We start from the raw sequence: 26,656 nt of genomic DNA on the forward strand, positions 1-26,656 counted from the left end.
TAACTAATTGTTAGACCGCTAACTTTAGAACATAAAATACCTTCTTTTCTCCATCAGCACTGTCAACCTTTTTCCTTTCATTTTCAGGTGTAATTTCACTTATCGGCGTTGGTGGTACTGGTGCAGTTGCCTTGGTATCAACTCTAGCAGCGGGTGGTTGCGCTGATTTTTGTGACGGGGGTGGAGGAGGACTTATTTGCTTTTGCACAATTGCTGGTGGTGGCGGAATTTTATCTTGTACAGTTGCGGTTGGTGGTGGCGGAGGTAATGATGTTTTAACTTGAGACTTGGCATTATTTTCCGCTTTACCAGTTGCCGCCGCTGCTGCTGGAGCTGGTGGTATTGTAATTTGTGCTGGAACCGTTTGTGGAGTTGGTGTTGTAGGTAGTGGTGGAGTTGCTGTTGATGCTGTAGGAGTAGTCGGGATCGCTGGTGACGATTCTTTAGAGTCCCTCGATGTTTGTGACACTGATGTTGGAGTGCCTGGAACTGTTAAAAATTAAATTTTAAATTAAAATAAAATTAAAATTACTATACGCACTCTTACGTTTATCGATTTCTTGGCTCTGTTGTGATGAAGAGTCATCGTCCAGGTCGAGTGGGTGGGCAGAGTTGCGGGGTTCCTATTTAAAATTGGTTAAAAAAAAAAAAAAAATAATTAATACAAATAATTTCAAATATTTCAAACTTTTGCTATATTTTTTTCAATAAGCAGAACGGAAAAGAGCAATATAAACCGGATTTACAAATATATATTTTTTCAATATCGGGTTATAAAAGAAGATGCCAGTATGAATGACTAAAATTCTTGAGGAACCGGTAGGTATATTGAATCATTGAATTTTATAGCCTAGCTTAGCATGTTTGAATTTAAAGTGCTGCGGAAATTCCCATATTTTACTTATAATTAACATTTAAATTTTTTAAATAAATCAAAAATTAAAATAATAACTAAAAAAAACTAAATTTAATAATTTTTTTTTAGGGTATCAAAAAATCCTACGGTTCAAACTTTTATAGGAATTTATCAACAAAACAATATAAAAAAGAATTAAAATGCTAGCATTTACTAATACATATGTACAGTCAGACTAGTTTGAGTCCAAAAGGTACAGAAAAGACACTTGAGAAATGAGATTTATGATTTAATTAAAAGTTTTCATTTAAATGTTTCAATAAGATGTATTTTATTATTTTTTTTTTTTTTTTGGAAACAAAGAACTAGTCTGACGACTTACCAACCCTCTGATAAAGTGACCTTCGCTTTGCTTGACGTTTTGCTTTCTAGCATTTTTTTTTTCAAAAGGGTTTACAAATAAGTTATTTTAATATATTTAAAAGCAGCGTGAAAAGAAGAGAAAGAATTGTTTTTGTGTTGCAGGTATAAGGATTTGGTTTTGAGAAGAATAACTATAGGAATTAAACAATGAATCTGGCAAAAATGCTTTCGAACTTACCTCGGCTTCTTCGTCAACAACTTCTTCTTCAACAACTTCAGCTTTGTATTCCAAAAGCAGATCTTTTATTGGCTTGCAATCAAGATTTCGATTTATAAATGGATGCGCCATTAAGTTATCAGTTGATGGTCGTAACAAAGGATCCTTTAAAATCGAATACAAAATTGATTATTTAAAATTCTTTGAAAGATTTATCGCCATTTTAATAAACAAACCTTCACTAAAGATTTACTTAAAAAGTCATTAAAGTCCTTTGAATATCTAGAAGGCTGATCCAATCGAGGAGGTTCACTTTTTTGAATTTTCAAAAGTACTCGCATTGGAGACATTTCACTATTTGGTGGTTCCATCTGTGCCAATTCAATCAGAGTAATACCAAGCGACCAAATATCAACCTTCAAATCGTATGGATTATCCCGAAAAGTTTCGCATAGAACTAATTCGGGAGCCATCCAGTATGGCGTACCAATGAATGTGTCATGCTTCTGGAGTGTGTGTTTATTTTTAGCTGACACCCCGAAATCAGCTAAATAGAGAAGAAAGAGAATTTATTTATTTTTTGTATTTTTTGTATATAAATGAGTGAAGAGGCGACATTGAGTCTTAATAATGTATCTTGTTCTTGGTGTTGTATAAATAGATTGACCCGTCTTTAATTTAAAGACTTTATTTTTTTTTTGTTCTGGGTGGGGACAATGATCTACTTGATACGATGTTCATGATGACAATATTGAAGAATACATTAATTAATTAAAATATTTTATATATGCAAGTGCTTACCCAACTTGACACCGCCTTCCATGGTCAATAGTACATTACCAGCCTTTAAGTCTCGATGAATTACTCTATTTTTGTGTAGAAAACTCAAGCCTTCAGTCATATGTTTGCATACATAGGCTATTTGAGGTTCGGTTAGAGGTTTTTCCAATTCTACCATAATACTATCTAAGGCACCGCCATCACAGTACTCAATTAACATCTGTGAAAGTAAAATACAAAATGAGAGAATTAATTTCAATTAAGTAATAATAAAACTTTGGCAGAATTTTGCCAGTTATTTCTTTCTTTTTATAAATGTTTATAAAAAAATATTAATTATTTGGTCTGTATGTGTCTGGGAGTTACTTTTATATTACAAAGAAAGTGAAAATGTTTCTACAATAGCACTGTGTGTAGCATCTTTTTAACATTGTGGTGTGTGTGATATTAGGTTATGTCTTCTTTGAAAAATTGAAATGAGTTCCTTCAATAATTTTCTGGTTTTAACAGCTTCTGAACTACATATCTGCTTAGCGGCATTCAATCCTTATAATATGGGTTAATTACTTTTAATTTTCAACAACTTCTCTCTTATTTCCAGCAATTTGAATCCATGGTTGGTTCATACTTTATATTATTTTGCATTTTTTTGCACATTCGATTCCAAATATGTATTCATTATGAAAGATAAACATTTGATTCCAAATAATAAGAATCGCATTTAAGAATAAATCCAACGTGAGTTGAGTTTTCTTATGGAAAGAAGCGATCTCAAGGCTCAAATCGCAGAAAGCTGCTGGTACAGATGGCCTACCGGTCGTGGTTTTAAAAAGTATCATGTAATTTTTTTAAAGTCGTACTTGAAGCAATAGGACGCAGTTCAGACACAATTTTTCAAAAGTCCTTTCAAATCGTGGATGACATTGACATTATCAGAAGAAGAAGAAGCAAACCGCAGTGCAGCGTCTGCTGTTTTTGTAAATGCGTTTGCATGTGAATTATACAAAGACGAAGATGTTGTTCATTCAAAACCTTCAATGTTCGCGTTAAGAGAGCATTTAAGTAATAAGGCTCTCTCTCAAAGAACCAAGGAAGCCCTGTACAAGGCATTTAACACCGCAGCCCTGCTGTATGGAGAGGAGGATGCTTTACAGCGAAATCGATCTGGTCAGAAAGCTGAAAATACAGCTGTTAAGATGGCTGAGACATGAAGAGTGTAAAAACAACGACCCGATATGCTATGCTATGCTTAGCCACATGTCGCAAAACCCGTCAAGGCATACTCGTACTTGTCTACTTGGGAAGTTACCCATTTCGCCGTACTCTCTAGACATTTCTCCTTCCGTATATAATTTGTTTCAATCCACTCTTATGAAGAAGTCAAAGAATCAATCGATTTGCCATTTTAAATTGGTGTTATTAATACTTTTATATTGTTTTATTTTATTTGATATTTCCACAAACTAACCTTTGTATAGTGGAGGGGGAAAGTATAACTTCTAAAGCGCTTACTTTTTTTTATAAAGTTAAAGTTAATGAGTTCTCATTTTATGGACCCAGATAAAAATAGGAAAGTTAAAATTGAACATGGCATGATAGAAATAAACTTCTGCTTTTTCTACAAAATATTTAAAAACACTTGTATCACAAGAACGTGAGTTATTAACTTTTATTTGGATTAAGATAGAAACCGTCAACTCATCAAATTGTTATACATTTAACGACAAACATAAAAAACTGACAAAAAAATTAAATTTATGACATTGGCTTCCCAAACACATAGTAATTAAAAAAAATAAAAAATTAAAAAAAAAAAAAAAACTTACCCATAATTTATCGTCGAGGGAAAACGCTTCATACAGTTCCACTATATTTGGATGCTTAATTTCCGAGAGAATATCAATCTCCACCATATGATCACTGAGGTTCTCCTCATCCTCCAGTGTACACATTTTGGCTGCAGCAAATCTTCTCGTTTCCTTATGCTGAGCTTTATAAACTTTACCAAATGCACCATCACCTAATTCTCCAACCATTTCCCAGAAATCAGCTGGATCCGTGTCCATCTTGATATTGTTATATAGCCGTTTCTTTTTGGCTTCTCCACCTCCGATGTGGAAAACCTTCTTCAGGTTATTTATAAAAGACATTTTGATGATATCTTTGACCTTTCTTGCTGGTTATACTTTCAAGGGACAATTGGTTCTCCCTTCTATCGGGCAGAACAGTATGTGTATGTCTCTTCTTAGTTTAAAAATAAAAAAAAATAACCAATGTCCAATTAAATAGCTACATATTTGCAAAACAAAACGCTGCTAATTTGTCATGGAGTCATTAGTTAGTTTAGTTTGTTGCACAATCTTTAAGTATCACAATTGATATGCCATTTACTAGTAAATAAATCGTTTTATTTTCTGTTTTTTGTTTTTTTTTTTTTTTTTTTCTATATACAAAAAGTATATAATGCACTTAATAAATTTATTTATAAAAAATCAGTCGTTTTGTTTCGGTTCAATTCAATATTGTTTATTGTGTAGATATAGTTAATCAACTTATGGGGTGGAACTCTCTTGCTGACCCCATAAATAATGATGTAATTGCTCTCTAGTTTTCAATTCGAAGTAAAAAAAAAAACCAATAGGGATTCCTTCTACTACTAATCAGTGTGTCGATAAAGCTGATCGATTGTGATGAGGCGACGATGGCAAAATTTCCGTCTCTTTTTTGAATTCATGTAATCTGATATTTATTTGATTTGCAGAACGAACAACTTGCTGCATGTACGATGATTGATGGATGTTGAACTAACTGCGGGGGCAAGACAAAGTACAGGTAAGTAAGTACCTAGTCGCAATATGAGAGAGAGTGACTTTTGTGTTTTGTTCGTTTTGTCTTTGTATTTGTGTTTGCCTTTTGAACGACAAGAATGCCTAATTAAATTATATGATTACTTGGTTCTTCTCCTGCGGCAGTGTCAGGCGTGTGATGATGATTGTTGTAGTTCAAAGTTTTCAAAAAAGTTTCTTCGTTTTAAGATCTGAAATTATATAAAAAAAAATAAAATTAATTCCAAAACAATTGCTAAAGCAAAAAACAATAACGTTATCAAATTGAACACTTTTTGCAACGTTCGTTTCGCTTATATGAAATAGTTAACAAACATGTAGGAATACATTTTCAAGGTTATTTTAACTGATAAAATATATTTTATCACACAGAATTTCGTGTTTGTGTGATTTTTTTTTTTTTTTTTGAAGCTAGTAGAAGTCGATAAGACAAACAAATTGGAACTTAGTCGTTTGTTAGTTTCTATAGCATAACAAACTAGAAAATAAATTGTCGAACACTTGAATATCTAATTTCTAGTTATGATATTGATTTAGTTAAAATTTATTAAATCTATTATAATTAATTTAACTTAGCAAATGAAAATAAAACCAAAAAGGGTTTTCTTTAGGTTAATGGTAAGGCATAACTTAAATTGTCACCCCAAATCGAAACACTGAGTTATGGAAAAATAACGGTACAGGGAACTAAGTCTACGGGAACTCAATCTAATGAGGGACATACTGCCCATAATCTCGTAAAGGCCTTAACTACATTTTTCATACTTCTGAGTTATAAAGGAAAACATAAAATCAAATACCGCAATTTGCATATAAAAATGAAAAAAATTTAAAAAATATTTGGAATATTCTGACTTATTTAAAGACCAAGGCTAAAAAAATAAATGAGAATACATCAGAGACAATGCCCAGCTCAAAATATGCAAAAAAATCAAAATCGAAAATTTTGTATTTAGGGCCTTTACGAGATTATGGACGGCATTAGTGTGGTCCAAAAATTATTTTTTTCGATTTTCGCTCGGGCTACCCCCTAAATTTGTTCCACTTATCTATAACATTAACGTTGTGAAACTTCAATTCGCTATCTTAACCGCAAAAGGGTGCTAGTAATCTTGATTTTTTTTTTAAATTTTTTTTTTAAAGCGAATATTTTATTTAAGTTTTACTAGAAGTTTAACAGGAAGTTTAACCATTTAAAATATTATTTTTTTTTTTCGAAAAAAAGTGAGAAATAATGAAATAAATTGCAAAATGTGCAAATAAAAAGTCTGTGTACTTCCTGACGAAATTAACTTAGAAGCGGCCTCAGAAATTATTATTTTGATATTTTTTCAGAATAAGTACAACAAACACAACTGTCAAGCAATTTTTAATTAAAAAAAAAAATTAAAATATTTTTTTGTACTCTTTTCCATAAAAATACAATTTTTCAATATCGATCAGCACCCCCTTCTATATAAGATAGTTTATTTGAAAAGTTTATTTTTCCCATACAAGCGTGGACCACCTTAGGCAGCATACTAGTTCTCACTCAGACAGGTAGGCGCCAATGTCTCTTTTAAATTAAACAGGACCTTAGCTTGCCGCTTCTTCGCGAGTTCAGGATTTTACTTTCCTTTGCAAAATCTTTTTGAAATGAGCTATATTCTACCAGGCTTCCATGTGTGCCACTCTCAGGGACTGGTTTAAGAAACAAAAACAATGAACAGATCATAATTATTGTCGACTATAGTAAAAAGATGTGCCGAAGTCAGCTTCTGATAGCTTTCAGTGGGCAGAAGACACACGTTGGATGATATTTCCTTGTCACTTGCATTTAGATAACAAATTGAATTAATAAATCTTCATCGAAGCCAGCCACGATTTCCTCTCTTCCGTTCAGCGAATTAAATTAATTAAAAACAATTCGATTTAAATAAAAGGGATTTTATTCATCAAGGGAAGAAACAAAGAAATTTGACATTAAGTTCTTTAACGTCTTTTATTGGTACGGTTTAATTAATTTATCTGTTTCGTAGCTGGGAAGACAACTCTCTATCCCCATTCCGAGTTTCACAAAGGGACTTGAATGTCCCTTCATTTTCTATCCACATTTCTTAGCTATGACTTTTTTTAAGCGACCCTAATCTTTCGTAGTTTTAGTTTTCTATATGAACTTTATCTTAGAGACCAAATTTCAAAATATGTTACTTTGCACATTAATTTTCTAAACGCTTCAATTATAGAAATCATGTTTTTGCTCATAAAGAAAATGTTTACGAGTCACGATCTATACAGAGCACTTTGATTAAGAAAAAAACAATTAGGAGTCGGATAAAATCGGTCGATACTCGATAATTTGTATGGTCGAATTTGTCGAATATATCGATCGACAACCGGAAACAGGGATAGTTCTGTATTTTCTGCAGCTCATTACATTGACAATTTTAGCTACTATTCGTCATTGTAATATAAAGTAGAATTTCAAAATAATAAAACCCACGTGTTCAAGTGTTTGTATCATTAACATACAAAATACATTCGCAAATATTATGAAAGAACTTGTACACAACAACAGTAGAACTTCACTATTCCGTACTTTGTTAACTAGTATAGTAGTTCAGTACCAGAATTCTTATGGCATACATAAGTATTTATGTTTATGTAGCTAATGTATATTTTTAAGTTTTATTTTTCAATTGATAAACAGTGATAATAGATTTTTTTAAGTTGATACATGGTAATGATACTAAAGCAAATATTGATTTATATTTGTCAATAAAATTTATGTCTATGATATGCATGATAATAACAAGATTGAATTAGCGCGATTTGACTGTAATACAAAACTACAATTACCTATACACATTCCGACAAGAAAAATAATTACGATAAAGAATAATATTTGTTTTCCGTTTTTGTTGAATGAACGCCAAAATGTAATAAAAATTTCTAAAAAGGAAATAAAATATTTTTGTTTTCTTTTTTTTGTGTTTGTTTGTTGGTTTCTGCGTTTTCTTTGATTCCTTGTGTGTCGGCAGCGGCAGGAAGTATGTTTTGTGGACACCGTACTCGTACAAATCATGCAAGTTCAACATGGCCGTCATAATGCCTTCAAATCAGCAGCAGCAGCAGCTGATTATATAAAATACAAAAAACGAAAACGGCAAAACGAATATTTATAAAAAATAAAAATAGCGCCAGTACGTGAGCTGAATAAATCACGAATTTATAATATTTTAGTTGCATAAGCGCATTCATCCTTTGACTGCTAATTTTTAAATTCAATACTTGGCCATTTAGGGTACGGCCGGCAACGGCAATCGCATTTGCTCGAAGGTGCCTCGGTGATCTACACACATCACTTCCTAAGAGGAATGTCAAATAATTTCGACGAATGTATTCTATTGCGTGATGTGTGGATCGTTTAACACTCCATTCCAAAATAAATTTACCTCAACGTTCTCCACGGGCCAACAAGCCATAACAATTTTAAAATTCATTGAACACTTCAGTCTCAGTGTACACTGTAAACGAGTATAAGGTTAGGTTGCGTAAAATTGATTCATCTTCAACTTCATTCTCTCGTAATGTTTGCTATGATCGAGTGACACACATTATTACCGCAGATACTTCTACACATTGTTTAAATGAGGAAAAAAAATAAAGATAAAATTGTTGAACGAAAAACATTTCCGATGAATATGTCTGGGGGATGGCATCATCATTATTCAAATACACTTTCAAAACGTAAAGGCCATTTAGCACAGATTCAAACTCTGAGCACATATTAGCAACGGCAGCAGCAGAAGCTACCTTTGTTGACATTGGAGAGGCGGCAGGTAGGTAGCTTCGCTTCGATTTAATATGAAAGACTGATCTGTACCTTACAGCAAGTTCACATCACAAGTCTCATCACATGTGATATGGAAAAAAAAAAAAAACAAATAGGGTGCGGCAGTGGTTGGAGACGAAGTTCGCAAAAACAGGTTTCAGTATTAATTTATCATCATGCATGTTTGAAAAAGGAAGATGATCAAATCATCTTTATTTCATGATGTATTTTTATAAGATAAAGAACACTTGCAACGGATAAAATCGGCTCAAAGTTTTGAATATGCGATAGAATTAGAAGAATGCAAAAATACTTATTTATCATATTCGTATCATCCACCGGAGCAAGTGTTTCATGCCTATTAACTTATTGAACTTAATAATGAGTCTCAATAGCCATTTCATCGTGTAAGCAATTAATAATAGTGTTTGTAAATAAAATTAAATTTAATTAAAAAAATAAGATACGTTGACGAACTTATCGACTATCAGTAAGCGGGATGACTTTATCGTTCACATTATAAATAAATAAAATAAATTTCAAGAGATATACATATATGCATGTGTATTTGACTAATCATATTTTTTAAACCCTTCGCAATGTTGAACAGACCAATGAATTGAATTTTTATTCCAATTGAAGAATTGAAATGCGATCAAAATGTAGCACTTTAAGAACAAAAATTTTCAATAATCTCATTCAATGCAAGCAATGCTTACGACTAGAGTAAAAAATGTTAATTTTATAGGGAATAGTCTTTTAAAGAGATCAGTAGTGACCGCCTCGTATGAATTTTTTTTCACTTTCTACAAAAAGATAACTGAATTTTTTGCATTTAACAACGATGTGACGTAAAATATTGCCAAACAAAATAACACCAAATCTCACATTTGGCATTATTTTGATTTTGGATATAAAATCAATTTCGCTTTATTTAAATTAAAAAAAAAAAAAAATGCCAAATATTGTACATTAAAATTACAACCGTGTCATCGTATGTTTTTGTCTAACAACTTTCAAAGAAATGTCATTGTATGTAAGGCCGCAATCAAACAATTAAATTGTTTGGTATCTTACAATTGTCTGAACACATGGTATAAAGAGACTCTTTTTATACCATGGTCTGAACACACAAGTTAAGTTATTGTCAACTGATTACGATATTGTTAGAAAATTTTAGCTGCCACATATCGTAGTTTAAGACATCTTATAATTTCGGTCACAAAATGTCAATACCTTTAGGGAAAACTGTGAGGGTTTTGAATATTTGGGTGAAATAACATAAAAAAAATAAAAAAATTAAGTACACGCAGTAAAACACAAATTTGTTTTTTTTTTAAGTCAGGTTTGTATAATATTGATAGGAAACCATGATACAAAACAATATACATAGTTTCAAAACATTCCAAAAATTAAATAAAAAAAAACTTCAGTGTATGATTTTTTTTGCACACTAGTTTAAGTATTATTATTTGACTCTCCTCGTGGCTAATCTTAATCAATAAATTTTCATACAAACTGGAACTGGAACAGCAAATATGCCAAAATAAATATCCAGTTTTACTACCTCCGCCGCACCGTGCCGCACCGTGCCGCACCGCACCACAAAATCGTTAGATGTTAGAATTGAAATTTTGAATAGAAATGACATAAATGACAAATTGCGGAAAAAACTATGGAAACAAAAGAACAATCAGCAATTTTATTGTTGCACAAGGAAGGCGGTGTGCTGTGTGTGTTTTGTGTCTAGAATAGAGTTGAGGCATTAAATGACGCAAACATGTCATTAGGGTCGACTAGTAAATTAAACTTTTATTACTCTATACCTACCTTCAAAGAGTAGAACTATAGAAGTACATGTAGATAATGGAGTATCTTATCAATAGATATATGCACATTCCTTTGGAGGCTAGTCAGCCCTTAAAATAATCTCTCTCTTAGCTTTCAATCTTTCTCTCTCACCCACTTGATATTTCTCGGAGATCGTTTCGATGAGCCAAGATATGTGAGTCACATAAATATGCACCTTTAAGTCATTTGCAACAGCAGCAGCAGCGCTAGCAACTATTTCAAGAGGAGGAGGAACATACTAGTTTGTTTACTGTTTCGCCATTTTGATTACGGTAAAAACTTCGCCTTGTGTCGGTAGAGTATGTAACAGGCGAAAAAGAAAACATGCCATGCAGCTATTATATTTTATCTATTTGTTGCTGCAACTGGCAATGTACACTGTATACAGGTGGCAAAGTCTTGGAAGTCGAGGGATCGGCTGTGTCCATGATGCATGGAATACATTTTACATTATATGTAGGTACTCGTATATGTGTGCACTGCTGCACCCGCTGCTGTTGCTGCATAATTACTGGAACGACTAAGATACGTTGGTGTTTGTTGTTGTTTTTTTTTTCTTTTTTTTGCGTTAAATGAGGACCGAAGGTGGTTTCAAGCTAAATGATGCTTCTTGCATTAAAATTTTGCTATAGAAGATGATTAAAACCAACAACCAGAAACAACGAAAATGAGAACATTATCATGGTGCATTTCGTTCGCCTCCAGTCAAATGGGGAGTGATGCGTTTCTTATATGCAGAACTTTTATGCTTTGATGCATTCGATGAGATAGAAAAAATTCAATACAACTGAATAAATTGGTTAAAAAATGTACATCTTTGGATCAAATAAAAAAAAAAAAAAATCATTCTCTTGACCAACTTAAGTTCTTCTCATCAGCAAAAAGGCAATAATAAGGAGAATCAAGCAACCGTTTTCATGAAATTTATTTGATTATGAAAAATTTTTAAATACCTAGTGTTTGATAATGAAAATTTGAGTTTGTTATTTCTACTACTTTTTAAGTAAAGCCTATTAGATGTTTCGACTCTAACCAATGATTTCTGTATAAACCCCTACTTCCTCTCCCTTCAACTTTATCATTTATATTAAGTCTGTTCAGCGAGGATTTTTCTAGATCAGAACAGAACAGGACAGCACAGTTTCGTGAGAAACGTCAGATCAAGTTAGAACAGTCATTTAAACGTCAGTTGTCAAAATAAAAAAAAAAAACAAACAAATTGTAAATTATATGAATTTTTTGCTTATCGGTTCTCGTTAGTTTTATCTATTTTTTGAGTTTTTACTGCGGAAAATATAATTAAAAATTGTTTTTAGTTAGAAAAACCACGAGCACCCGAGAAATATTCGCACAATTAAATCAAAACAAAAAGAAAAAAAATGACAGCTTTGCTTTTGACACTTCTCACGAGTCTGTTCTAACCTGATCTGACTCAAAACCAAGAACAGAAAATCCTGTTCTAAACTGTTCTAGTTTTGTCAATAAACAGGAAACTAGAACAGTTCAGCACAGAAAAACTCTCAATGAACAGCAAAAAGCTGTACTTTTCTGCCTAGAACAGTCCAGCACAGCGTCAGTGAACAGACTTATTGTGTATTTGCTACACGAGTTTTTGACATCTAATTACTTCTCAAGTATCAAGACGTGTCACATCGATCGGATTTCATCCAGACATCATCTGCAGGGATTTTAAAGGTTGATTTTTTTCTTAATTCCATAGACTCCTTTAAATTCAAGAAGATTAAAATGGTGGTTGTATGACTTGCATACGGTTACGGTTACTATACAATAAAAATGCAAATAAACAAACAAATTTTATCTGGAACCTAGTCTTTAGTTTATAAACTACATACTTATTAGGTGTTATTTCAATTTGTGAAAATGTTTTCTTTATGGCATAAATTATTAAAAGTCATGGAGCGACAATAGGTTCAAAATTCAAATTAGATCATGCCAAATTTGTCAGCTCAAAAATGAGCTGCATTCTGCTCACACTTAGCTGTTGTTTGAGGTAGATCTTAATTGAGCTGGCTCATTAATTTTAACAAGAAGCTAGCTTATATGTGAGTTGAGCGTAACTTGTTTTTGAACTTAAGTGCATTTTTTTTTTTTTTTTGAGAAGTGATACTACAAACTTGACAGTCAATTAGCACTGCCAGTGGTAACGTGTAATTCGGCCTTTGGTACCAACGCAATTTATAATATAAACCGTGTTTTATTGGTACTCAGTATTTTACTGAGTAAACATTTTATGCTCTAAATAACAAAAAACGATTACTTTTATTTATTTTTTATAATCCTTTATTGTTGAAGGGTAAAAAATGTATGTGTTTAAAAAAATTTTAAACCAACAAATAAAAAACTTTTGTTTATCCTTAGCAATCATTTGTTGTTGTTTAAGCTAAGTACTGAGTTACCAATAAAACACGGCTATAGTAAAAAAAAAAACAAAAAATTGTTGAACTCTTCTCATCTAAAGCTCACACACTTTTCCTTTTATTAACCACTTACACAAAAGAAATAGAGACAAAAACAAAAATTTTTTTGTTTAAGAAAATCATAAAATTGAAATAAAATGTGTTCATACATAAATCTCTTCCATTTAAATTAACATAAGACGTTTTTATTATGTCTTCTTTTTAGGCATTAATTGAAATGTGTAATATTTATTCTTCGTTTTTAATATGAGGAAGAACAAAATAAAAGTTTTACTTGCAAAGACCCATTCATAAATATAGTTTATTTGAATATAAATGTTTTAAGACATTAGTTAGACTTATAAGAGTGTTCCCTACACTTTGTTTAATATAAAGCTCGTTTTTTTGTAAGAGAGCCAAGCCATTTTTGTGTATGTTATTTGTAATACAAATTCCAATCTACTTGACTTTTTACTTAACGTAAACTTTTACTCTTTTTTCACTTATGCCTGTAAAAGCAGCAGATTCTTTAAATTTTAAGCTATTTTATATTTTTCATAGTGCCGATTGAAAATCGGTAGAGTGTTCGCACGTTCCAAAAGCTATAAAGTCATTAAATAATCGACCGATATTTAATCGATTATATAGTTTGAAGACAAATGTTAAGCAAAACATTCTTTTATTCGCCCGATACTAACTCGTTTTAATATGCGCACTTTAATGCAGAGCTAAACTATCGGCCGACAGAAAGTCTGTAGTATGCGGGGAGTCTTAATATTAATTTAAGTCTTAAGTTAATTTTCGAAATCGGAGAATACATATTTTTTTTTTGTTTCAAAACTTCTTTCTCCAAACCAAAGTCAAAGTAAATAGGTAAACATTTCTGAAAGCCACAGGATCTCTTTTTTGATATTTTATTTTAAAAGTAATTGGAAAAGTGGCAAATAACAAATATAATAAATTTTTTTATGTCAAGAACACAATACATGCTTAATTATTGAAACTGATCATCGATAACATAACCCTCCACGGACCGGTTTATCTCAAAAGCTCTCATCAGTGATTTATTTGTCTATGAATTGATAACAAATAAAAATCACATACGGTTGAGGATAAAGGTATTTAACGTTATTCTTAAGCTTCTCTTTGAGGTCACCAACCCATTGCTAGCATTGGTAACAAAAATAAATTTTAAAATACCAAGACAGAGATTTGAAAAACAAATAAACGGTCACGGTCATCTAATATTGGATGGCAAATTAAAAGGTGATAATTTTGATCCATCGCAGGTGTTCCAATGTATGGGTGCTTCAGCAGCACTTAAATATCGAACGAAAATACAAACAGAAACGAGAAAAAGAATCTCGTTCATCTTCTCAATGCTCTCCGCAAAGAAACCAAACGTCTTTATACAGTATAGGTGCTTCGCCAAACATGGGACATTAAAAAAAAAAAAAAACAATAAGGGAGCCCCACCATCACAACATAACGCGCTAGCTGGTTGTTTTTATCGTATTTTTGTTCTCAATGAATCTTGCCAAGTAACTTTCGGAAATTTCTCCTTCGGACTCTGCTGAAAACGTACAATTGGCTTCCATACAAACGAAATACCTACACCATCCAACATCGACTATACACAACTAGCCACTAGAGCCAGTTAGCCTGCCAAGCGCGTGATTGATGTGAGGCTCCATCTATTTGCAACCTGCCGCCACTTCTGCGCTGGGAGCTGAGACTGGTATTGCTGCAGCAACTAAAGTGAAAACTATTAAGCGACCGACCTTTCCACGCAGTTGTTGCTTTTGCTGTTGCTGTGTCGGCTGGCTGTCATCGCCCACATTTTTTTTTCTCCTTCTTTTTTTTTACATTTTGCTTTTGTTTATTGCGCCGTCTTGTCCGTCAGTCCGTCATAACAACAAACAATTTGTTGTTGGTTGTGTTTTAAACATTTTTAACATTTTTCATTTTGCCAAAATAAAATAAAGACAAAAAATATGCGAAATGAAATGTCAATTAGACTGGTTGATGGAATGAATTTATACAGAGAAAGCGATAATATTATGCGTAAATGTATCTTGTAGATATTTTATTTATATTGTTCTTGTTTTCGTGACTTGTTTTTATAGTTGTTGTTCACAAGAGAGGACAAATTAAGTGTGATAGTCATGAACATGATTGATTTATCATACGATATTATTTTAATTATGAAAATACTGAAACAGAAATGTCAAGAGTGAAAATGAAGATTGTCATGGAGTTCATTAATATAATAGAAGACACGTTTTGAGTAAACTTTTATTCTTAAAATTTGGGGATTTTTTGTTGAAGAAAACTGGTCTATAACCGGTAATATTTTTATTTTGGAATTTTAAACTGGGATCTACATTTTATTTGACCGCATATTTTTTGACAAAACTGGAATTTATTGATAAAATAAATGAACGACCTTGGTTAGAATTTGATAATTTATTTTTATTGAAGTGCGACTTTTGAAGAAGACTATATTAGAAGAATCTAACCGAGAGAAACTATAATTGGAGCACTTAGAAGACTTTTTCAGAGTACTTCTCTATCACCACTAGAGTGACCGCAAGAAATCGATTTTCGAAATTTGGTCGGGGGAACCCCATAAAATGTTCCGTTAAAAAAAAGTTTAATTTTAAATCGAGTTTGCACTTCAGCTCTTTTTGTGGTAAGTACTGAAAATTTAAATTGATGACAATATTTTTCTTTTTTAGTAAAACTAAACAAATTAAGCATCTGAATTATGTGTAACAACACTACCTTTAATTAAATATATAAAAAGTGAAAATAACCCGATCTGTTTGGGAGCTAGAGCTAATTTTCTTCGAAAAACAGTGAAAAAACAGAGATTTTTGATACTTTGAGCGAGTGTCGGCACCATTTAGAGTTATCCAATCGAGCTGAAATTTTGGCTATCTAAAAATCTGCAAAGGCGGAACATTTTATGGGGTTCCCCCGAAAAAAATTCGACAAAAAATTTTTTCTATGGGAGTTGCGGTCACTCTAATCACCACTAATTATTTTTAAGTTTGATGATCTTAGTCTGGTTTTAGTCGCGATGATAAATGACTTATTATATTTGTCTCTGTCATTTTCCCTCAACCCAACTCTACAAAGTCGCAATGGCTTCTCCTTAATATAGGGTGTTCCATTAATTACCATTATTCTGAAAGTTCGCTGACGTTTGAAATATGCCTGTATTTGGTAGATATTACTTTGTAAGTTGCACTCAGGAATCTTTTCGTTTAGCATGAATTCACAATACCTCAAAGAAAGGAATTGCAATTGTTAAATAGTTGCTGGCAACAATATATTGTGAATTAATTCGTTTAAACCAAATTTCATCCAAATCCATGACGTCCAGTTTAGACTACAAGAATCCAATTATCATGTTCCTGTAACGACTACAGTTCAGAGTCAAAGGGAGCACAGCTTTTTTTTTCCTTTTTTTTTAATATATTTTTTCCAATTTTAGTCATCGGATAAATTAAAAATGACAGCTGTCAAATTTCAGAGCTGCCACTTGCAGAAAAAAAAGTAATACAATTTAAAAAGTGGGCTTTTATTAGGACACCCTAAAGACTATGACCCAGTGCTTTAAAGACTTGATACATTTAGAAATAATGTTCATACTAATGTTTTGACTTTCACCTAGGTTTTTGACCCTTACAAAATTATAAATAGACTAAGGACTTGATACATTTAGAAATAATGTTCATACTAATGTTTTGACTTTCACCTAGGTTTTTGACCCTTACAAAATTATAAATAGCACTTTTATTCCCAACGCAGTCTCCTTTCTCTATTGTCCACCAGAGTACCAACTTTACAGGAAAACAAAAAGTAGACATGGAAAACATTTCTTCCATTAAAACTGCTATAAACGATAACTTAGGATAAAATATGCGATTTGATGTGTCTTGATTTTTTGAAGACTGAACTTTTGATTTTCTGTATAAACCACAAAAACTTGTGGTGTTCGAGATCTGCAAAGCCATATTTCGTCGGTCCCACGTTTCTCATATTGTCAGTTTTATTCATTCTGAGAAGCAGGTGTTCCCATGTTTAATATTTCTCTGTAGCACTGGTTTCCTGTTCTAAGTGTGCTAAGTGGTATTCATATCAAACTTGATACTTCGATCTATTGGTCGTAATCCAACTCGCAAGAGTACAAAAAGTTAATAAACTAAAATTTGGCTCAGTTTTGTGTTATATCCAATATTTTGAAAAGCGGAAAAGAGAACATTAACTCAAAAGCATAAAGATAGCGGAATATAGCAGTAGGTATTTTGGAGCTTAAACAATTTTATGAATTCAGCTAAATGTGAAACAATAAAAACAATTAAAATGCAATTTTATCATCCTTATCCTTATAGTACAATACTATAGACAATAAGGAATAAAAGCAAGTACATAAATATTTGTTTTGAATTAAAAAACTTTCATCCCTTTATTATACAACGGTGTCGTGTTTTTTTTTTTTTTTGCAAAAATACCTAAAATTTTATAACATGTGAAACTAAATTACTATAGTGTCTCAACCTTCTACTAATTACAGAATTACTTCCATCCATAAAGTTACACTTTTAAAATCATTTAAATGCATCTGGTTTTCATTAAACACCACTCTCGTTTATCTTGTTGTTTAACAACAATCTTTTTATAATGTGAGAAGAACAATGATTTGTGGTTCTACCAATTTTCCCTTCTTCCATCCTCTCTTTATAGTACTGCACCACCTATTCACTTGACTCTTGGGTCCGTTCTGAACGCTTGAACAAACATACAACGGATGAAGAAGAAAAAAAAAGAAGACCAAGTGTTTTGAAGTAGGTTTACTTAACTTGAGTCTACATATTCTCGTTCTATAGTTACATCACCCAGATTTTTTTTCTTTTCACATTAAGTTCTTTCCACATAACCTGACCGCAGTTCATTTTTCATACATACAAAAATATCTTATTCATTTATAAAAAAAAATATTCTTTGAATGAAATCAAGTGCCCTTTAGTTTAATTAAAGAAAAAGAGGAAGTCATGATTGCTTAACATCCGAATGGAATTTTAAAATTTTTAATTTTTTTAAAGGAGAAAGTTGTTTCTTCTACAACAAGAACTAAAAATTTTGCACAGCTTTATTTTTCTTTTGGAATTCTTCAAAACTCCTCTGGAAAGAAGTGAACAATTTTATTTTTTTATTGGTTTATCTAAAATTTATTACATATATCTTTGAAAAACATCTAACACATGTGTGTTATTGATTCTCACTCTTCTTATGCTCATTTACAAGAGCCACAAGCACAACACAAAAAGCTGGACACTGCTATTTTCATAACGGGTTTCACGCCATTCCTTTCCCGAGTGTGGGGGCCAAATTTAAAGCGCACACGGTCTATTTGCTGTCTGGCTGGTGCCAGGCAAGACGATACATTTTATAAGAAGTGTACTGTATACTATACCCCACAGCCACCAACCAACCAACCAACTATACCACTCTGCTTTTATACATACCTTCCTTCATATAAAAAATATACTCGTACATAATTCTAGCTTCTCCATCGGCATTGAATGGAATTTCTGGTGTTTCGCAAACTATACAGCCTACCTACATGTCTTGTCACTTGATACATTCATGTACACGCGGTACCATGACTTCTGCTGCAACCTATGCATCGTAGTTGATTTTTTGTTATTGCTACTAAATGCATAGCATGTAACAACTGACGGACAGACTCAATGGAATTGTTGGAATTAAGGTTAAAAGGCAAACAACCACCAGTATAAATCATATAGTGAAACAGGAGGTTTTTCGTATATTTGCCTTAAGTTAAATTTATGAATTGTTTCAAGGATATCAAGCTTTTATTTTTGTTGAATTTTTAACTAACTATAAACACGTACGTTTCAGTAGGTCTATGAAGATTTTTTTTTTTTTTTTTGTTTTAATTCGAAAGTCTTGGTTGGGCTCACGTAATTTTTAGCAAATTGAATTATGTATGTATCGCAATTGAAATTGAAAACAAAAAGAAAACAAATTCATTATTGTTTTTGAGCTTTTTATTAACTTAGTTTGATGGTGTGATTTTCAAATGCGAAAAGTTCGTAATCCTTGATCTATTGGTAGAAATTCAAATTGAAACTCAATAATCACATTCTTTCACTTGAATGTTTGTTAAAGAAATTAAACTAACCTGATAAAAGGTATATGTAACAACATGATCTCTGATTATTTCCCACTAGGTTATTGATAAAGAGATCAGAGATTTAAATACTAAGTATATGAAATGTCCAAAGTTAATATTGAACACATTTGGTGACCGACAATTACTAATCTAATACTTGTTACCGTGTTATCAGCCTGAAAACTTGAGTCCCACATCTCAAAGGCTTCCAGTCCAATATAGTGTCAACCATATTGATCGTCTTAGCATATTTTCAGAATCCTGGAACTCCTTAAGTTTCATTTAAACTTAGTTTTTAGTAGGAATCGAATTTAATTTATTGCTAAACGAAATAAATATCAAAATAAAGCGATCAAAACAATTGCAATGATTTTCTTTTTCTATTAAATTTAAATAAAAAAAGGGTACAAAATGTTCAATTTAACAGTATTTTATTTGAGAAAAGCTAGCATTTGCTCCTATGATCTTTATTTTTAATTACAGCTTCGCAACGACCTTTCATGGATTCGAGGTGTTATAGATCACCAAGTTTGCTCCTACATGCCCTTACTAAACCCCTAGTCCTAGAAAAATGGTTTATACCTTTTTGAAAAGGGTGTTTAATATAGAATAGAACCTCATCTAGGCATCTACATCTAATACGTCAACATATACATAATTCAAATGAGAAAAAACTTTAACCCTCTTGGGGCGCCATCTAGCGTCAAAATAAAAATCTGAAAAATTAGGGGATTTTTTTTTTATTATTTAGAAACAGTTTTTCCACTTAGGAACTTGATTCAAAAATAACGAACGCCCTAGTGTATATAATTATAAAAAGTTTTTTTAAAACAAAGTAGGTATCATAAAATAATAATTTTAACAACACTATACACATTTTTTAAATAAGTTCTTTTTTAGTACCTAACTAATCCTGGCCTTCAATTGAAAAAAAGGTGAAAATAAACAACCACTTTTTTTATAATACAAACAATATAAGTTTGCTGCACCATTTGAAGGTAATTACATCGATCTCTTAAGACTAAGGAAAAGTGCACAAGATTAAGAAACGAAAATTATGAAAACAATTTAATATTTGCACATAAGAATAATTGATTAAAGAAACCTAAAATGCAAATTTAAATAGGTACCAACCATTATGATAGATTATCCTTGTTTCATACCAGAAAGAATGATTTATGAATCGTTTACAGGTACTTCCACCCGCAATATGTACTCAAAGTAGGAATGTACATTGTATAAGTTTTTTTTTTATCGTAAAGGGAAATATAAAAGCAACTAATTTTATTTTTATTTTTTGATATCATGACAAGAAAATCCACAGTTTCAAAAAAATGCATTTTTTTATTGCAAATATTTAATTAACAAGTTAGTGTTTTTGAAAAATGGACAGAAAAGTTCATTAAACTGCAAAAAAAAGAAGAATTACTTTCGAGCTTTACAGTCAAGCGAAAAACCCTTCTCATTTAGCTTAAACTCTTATTTTTTCGGGTAAATAATAGATAAAGCCATTTATTTAGTAAGAGCAAATAAAAAATGTATACTCTGAAAAGAAATTGCGCGAACATCTTCCCCGTGAAAGCTCCATCTAGCACTATTATGGTCTAAGTAGATAAAGAATTCGGCAAAGAAAGTTTCAAGCAGACTTATAAGATGGAGACTTAATGATGCTGTAGAAAAACCCAATAATAAAAAATACACATCAAAGATCCCCTGACATTTGCCCATCGCCGTAAGAGAACAACCCAACGTACATATATTATTAAAACGATGAAGCAAGGATGGAAGTCTGAGGCTCATTTTCCTGGCATACCAGAAACATATTTCTCGCACGTTAATTGGATATTCACGCATGGCAATGACACCAAACATGCATTAAAAATAGTACAAGATTGGTTTGCGGGCGAAAAAATCGATGTTTGCACCTAGCCAGCTCATTTTTACGATCTTAGCCCTATAGAACATTTATGGAATGATGTTCAGGTTAAGATTGGGGAAACAAAATTCAAAAATTCAAACGATTTTTGGGACGGCATCAAAGAAACCTGGTACCCTACTCCACAGTAGATGCCAGACGTTAATTGAAAGTTTACCAAAAAATTTCGAAAAATTGTGTTCAACCAACAAAATTGAATTGAAAACTGAGTTTATTGGAAATTCTAAGAACTTTTACTTAGAAATGATTACTTTTACGATTTTCAAGATGTGCTATTTTCTTGTCCACAAGAAGAAAAAAAAGTAATCTCTATACACGCCTGTGTTCTGCATTTCACTTTTTGCGAATTCACTTGCCGAAAGTGAAATTAGATGTTCAGCATTTCACTTATTTACATTATTTGATCTAATTCAATTCACTTTTTTCTGTTTGTGAAATTGGTGTATTTGTCAAAGAATCTGCAATTTTTGGGAAAAATATTATCAAAACTTATTGTTCTGTAATGTTTATTTGTTATTAATTTAGGACCTACAAAAAACATAAAACACATGAGGCATTTAAAAAATCATTACTATCATTTGATATAACATATTTTAAATAAATCTATTTTTAACATATGGAATTAATTTGTTTTTAAATCTTTGTAAAATTTTGCTCATTTTTGGGTAGGTACTGTTAGATACATCCATTCAAATGAATATGGACTATGGAATATGACCACAAGCGGTAATACTTAGAAAACACTTATTGAGAACTTATAATAGAAGTAGCTGATAATCAAACTTAATTTATTTCTCAATATAATATTTAAAAAAATTAATCTTTGAAACGGCCATTTAGATTTTTTCATATAACGCTGTTTCTAACCGTACACTGGAAATTGCGCACTGCCTATTTGTTCGCCACCTCATTCTCTATTTTACACTTTAATTCATTTTTCTATCAAAACTTGAAATAATATTACAATTATTTGCTTTACATGCAGTCATTTCACTTTAGAAACAAAATAAAAATGGATGGATCTTCAGTTCTGAGAGTTCGAACTAATTTCGAAGTTTTCGAAATCGATCGAAATGTATGTAGGTACCTACAAGATGAAATTTCATTTCACGTGAAATTGAAAATTGATTTCAATTCACTTTTGATCGAATGGCGGAACATTAGCGGCAGGGTGACTTTCCATTAAGGGCGCACACCTAGAGTTCTGATTTTTTTTACAGTAAGCTTAGGGTCTCAATAGAATACCTTTAAAATATTAAGGTTAGGAAACACCCCTAAGTGTGATTAAAAAATAAATATTAAAATTTTCCATACAAAATGTTTAAGCAAATGACGACCACGAAGAATTTGAAGTTTGAGGCGTATAAAAGTGAGATAGGTATGGGGGGCATGCTGCCCCCCTGCAACCCCCCTGCTTGGGCTCACTATAGGATTTGAGATAGGGACAAGTTTGGGTATGTAAAAAGAACTTTTCAAAAAAAATTGTTCTTCGCGGTCGTTATTTGCATGCTTTGTATGAAAAAATGAACTTTAAAAAATTAATTAATTAAAAATAGATATAAATACATGTTTCCTAACATTAAAATTGTTGTTTTTATTACTTTTAACCCTGATTTTTTAATCGTCAGTTAGACTATCAGAAGAATAAATGTCAATATAAAAAAACTTGTATCCCTAGGAATAAGCTCTATCTGAGGTTTATCTGACTATTGATTACTGTATATACAGCCGTCAATTCCCCTTTTGCAAAATGCAAAAGTTGTTCCAATCCCCAAAAAACCAAATCCCAAAAGTCCTTCGGAATTCAGGCCGATCAGTCTCTTATCATTCCTGTCGAAGACGTTAGAAAAAATTTTGGCTGAACAAATACAAGAAAGTCTGAACAGACACAATAGCATTTCAATTTGGCAATCAGGATTTCGGAAAAAACATAGTTGTGAATCAGCTGTGTTAAAAGTAACTTCTGATTTAAGAAGATCAATAGATCGTAATGAAATCAGTTTAATGGTGATGCTTGATTTTTCAAAAGCCTTTGATTGCATTGACCACTCAATTTTCTTGGGGAAGCTTAAAAATAAATTTAACTTTTCATGTTCTGCCCTTCAGTTAATTTCTAGTTATTTAAAAAATCGATTATAACGAGTCTAAACAGAACTTGGAAAATCTAATCCTTTGCTTGTCAACACAGGTGTCCCGCAAGGATCTGTTTTAGGCTCTCTTCTTTTCTGCATCTTCATAAATGATCTCCCTGATGCTATTATAAACTGTAATGTGCATATTTATGCAGATAATGTTACAATTTATCTATCTAGAAGACCTGGGTTGCTAGAAGACAGCGTTGCGCGAGTAAATGAAGATCTGTTACATATTCAGGGATGGGCTGAATTTAATAAAATAAGATTAAACCCGTTGAAATCGTTTGGAATGGTGTGTTCAAGAAACGAAATATCAGTTCGCGATGTACCATCACTTAATTTAAATGGCTTTATCTTACCTTATGTTGAAAAAAGTAAAATATCTTGGATTTATGTTAAATAGCAAAATGAGTTGTTGTGACGCTACATCAGACTCTATTAGAAGAATCTACGGTGGCCTGCGGAACCTTAGAATATCCTCTAATCTAATGAGTCCTAACATGAAAATGTATCTTGTAAAATCATTACTGCTGCCTTTTTTTTCTTACAATTGTATTGTATACTCTTGTTTAGATTCTGAATGCAAGCGTAAATTAAATGTGGCATTCAATGACTGTTTGAGATACATATATTGTTTTGCCGAGGCATATAAGTGTTTCGCGGTATAAAACGCGCTATTGGGAATGAGTTTGGATGAGTTTTACAAATTTAGATCGATCGTGAAACTTCATGAGATAATTCATAATAAATGTCCTGAGTACTTGAATGAATACCTTAGTTTTCTTCAATCACCTAGAGGCATTAAGTTAACTATACCACTTTTTACACATGCGTTCCTACACGTCATTCCATAAATTTTCTATCGGGTTCAGATCGGGTGATTGAGCAGGCGGTTTTAAAACATTTAATATATTGACCTCTAAGGCACCCGATCTGAACCCGATAGAAAATTTATGGAATGACGTGGAGGAACGCATTGAAAAACAAAAACCGAAAATTTTAATAGATTTAAGGCAAGAGATACAGGATGCTTGCTATTCAATACCTGAGCAACACTGTGAGGCCTAAGTCGAGAGCTTGCCAAGAAAACTCAATTCGGTTTTAAAGAATAAAGGATTTCCAACAAATTATTTAAAAAAATATAGTTTTTGTAACGCTAACGGCCAATTTCTTCACATAAGTCCTAAGTCAGCTTAGTACCCGGTCTAGCTAGGTCAGGTCCTAGCACTAGTACTCGGTCCTAAGGAAAAGTTAGTACCTGAGCATTTCTTCACATTTATAGGACCTGATCTAAGTTCACAACGCGGTCCTAAGAAATAAATCGTATAAAAATGGTATAACTGTCATTTTGACAATATTTTGATGCTTGAAATATTTTATTTTGATATTTCAACAGATTTTACAAAAAAAACAGTTCATTCATGAAATTAACATTAAAATAATTTAAAAAATATTATGATGATTGATAACAAAGACAACAAGAAAAGAAGATAAATTTTATCAAGAACCTTCACTATCAAGAACGACGAGAATGTGACGATTTTGTGCATAAGTGCCGGCAAGCCTGATAGCTAGTTCACTAACGACTCTGGAAAACCTGGAAAAGCCACAGATAAACCAGTTTATTTTATTATTAAAAAAGACAGTTCATATTATGTATATCTCAATAAAAATAACATTTTTGAAAACTGAATCTTTATTGTCTTGGTGCAGTTTTGTTTTTTAGCAGTCATTGAATGAAGATAATTTTGATCATAGTCTGCAATACTATTTGTAAATAGAATCTTCTCGCATAGACATTTTGTGTTGGAAATTGTTAGATAGATATCGGACGGCCATCACTGGTGCCCGTAAAATAGAATATATTTTGAGTGAAAATTGTATGCAGGTGGCTTCAATTATACTTTCATAAACTGTGGTTTTCTTATTAGAAATGGATAATCTTCTGCAGTGCCAACGATTTTGTTCCATAATAATTTATTCAAAGACTGCATTGCTATTGCGATACATCTTAAAAAAAAAATACAAATTACAAAATGCCAAAATTAGAATAAAATTCAATAAACTCAAAAATTACACATTTCAAAAGACACCAAAGCTCAAAAATGCTCATAAAATTTTAAAATAAATGCAAAAACTCAATAAGAATTGAGTATTATCGTCGCTAGACTGTCGATTTTTAGGTTCTAACTTTTACGAAGTCCTAAGTAAAACTCGGTACCAATTTGACAGTACTACGACTTAGAACTTGTGTGAAGAAATCACTTGGTACCGATTTGAGTACTAACGATTGGTATAATAACAGGTCCTAGCTTATTTTGAGGAGCTAGCTAGTACCGAGTCCTAAGTAGTACTCGGTCCTAAAATGACAGTTCTAGGGCTTAGTACTTGGGTGAAGAAATGAGTTGATACTGATTTGAGTACTAACTTTAGGACTAGGACCGGTACTTGCGCTAGGACTCTGTGAAGAAATTGGCCGTAAGTATCGTAAACAAGCAATTTTATTGAAATGTGCTAATTGCATGTCCACACAAAAATGGATGTTTTTAGTATTTCTTTCATATATTTCTTTCAGATATTAAAATTATAAGATTGTTTTTTGGGGAAAATATACTTATATGTGTAAGTAATGTTATTAACAGAAAAATGAACATATGGAAATAGAAACAAGTTTTCTAAATACCTATAATTTAATTTTTTCTTCTATGAGTGTGCTAATTCTTTGTCCAACACTGTATGTTTAAATATATATATCATTTACTCATAAATATTATGTTATTTTCTACTTTGATACTATTTATGAGATTAATCTCGAAGTACAATGTAAAAAAAAGTTTTTCTCTTAATAAATGAAATGAAAAATGAAAAATTGAAATTGGTCCTTAGTCATTAATCTTTCTAATAAAAGTATTCGCGTATTAAAATTCGTGCGAACCTAAACGAAAGTTGAGCCTTAATTATATGAATCCCCATAAGCTAACTCATGTCCTGAAATAAAAATAATAATATTCAAGTTAATAGGTGCCAAAGAAATTCAATTTTTGTAAGAAAAATAAAAAGGTGTAGGTAAACTATTTCTTTGTCCATAGCTATATGAAAGATTTAAAATGTTTAAATGTAATTTGCAACTCTTAACAATCAACAATATATTAAATTTTCTCATTTATTAAAATTGTGTTCAAAATCAGTTTTTAACAAAAAACAAAAAAAAATCTTCTTAAACAAAGAGTTACCTT

The 26,656-nt window shown here is 31.8% G+C and overlaps 1 protein-coding gene across 7 annotated transcripts in view; it reads right to left on the reverse strand.

Moving 5' to 3' along the window:
• LOC129918901 (serine/threonine-protein kinase 10) overlaps nucleotides 1-26,656 on the reverse strand; it is a 247,701-nt gene that overhangs the window by 219,476 nt on the left and 1,569 nt on the right. For 4 of the 7 annotated variants that reach the window (XM_055999657.1, XM_055999658.1, XM_055999653.1 and 1 more), the window contains exons 2-7: nucleotides 4,043-5,253; nucleotides 2,238-2,436; nucleotides 1,673-1,983; nucleotides 1,458-1,601; nucleotides 542-623; nucleotides 41-489 (exon numbers count right to left, since the gene is read on the reverse strand). In XM_055999657.1, coding sequence (XP_055855632.1) covers nucleotides 41-489; nucleotides 542-623; nucleotides 1,458-1,601; nucleotides 1,673-1,983; nucleotides 2,238-2,436; nucleotides 4,043-4,366 — 1,509 coding nt within the window. In that variant the 5' untranslated portion in view covers nucleotides 4,367-5,253. The remainder of the gene's footprint in view (nucleotides 1-40; nucleotides 490-541; nucleotides 624-1,457; nucleotides 1,602-1,672; nucleotides 1,984-2,237; nucleotides 2,437-4,042; nucleotides 5,254-26,656) is intronic. The other 3 variants (XM_055999660.1, XM_055999655.1, XM_055999656.1) reach the window with 2 other exon arrangements.

This window comes from Episyrphus balteatus, chromosome 4 (genome assembly GCF_945859705.1).
Source record: "Episyrphus balteatus chromosome 4, idEpiBalt1.1, whole genome shotgun sequence".
Lineage (NCBI taxonomy): Eukaryota > Metazoa > Arthropoda > Insecta > Diptera > Syrphidae > Episyrphus > Episyrphus balteatus.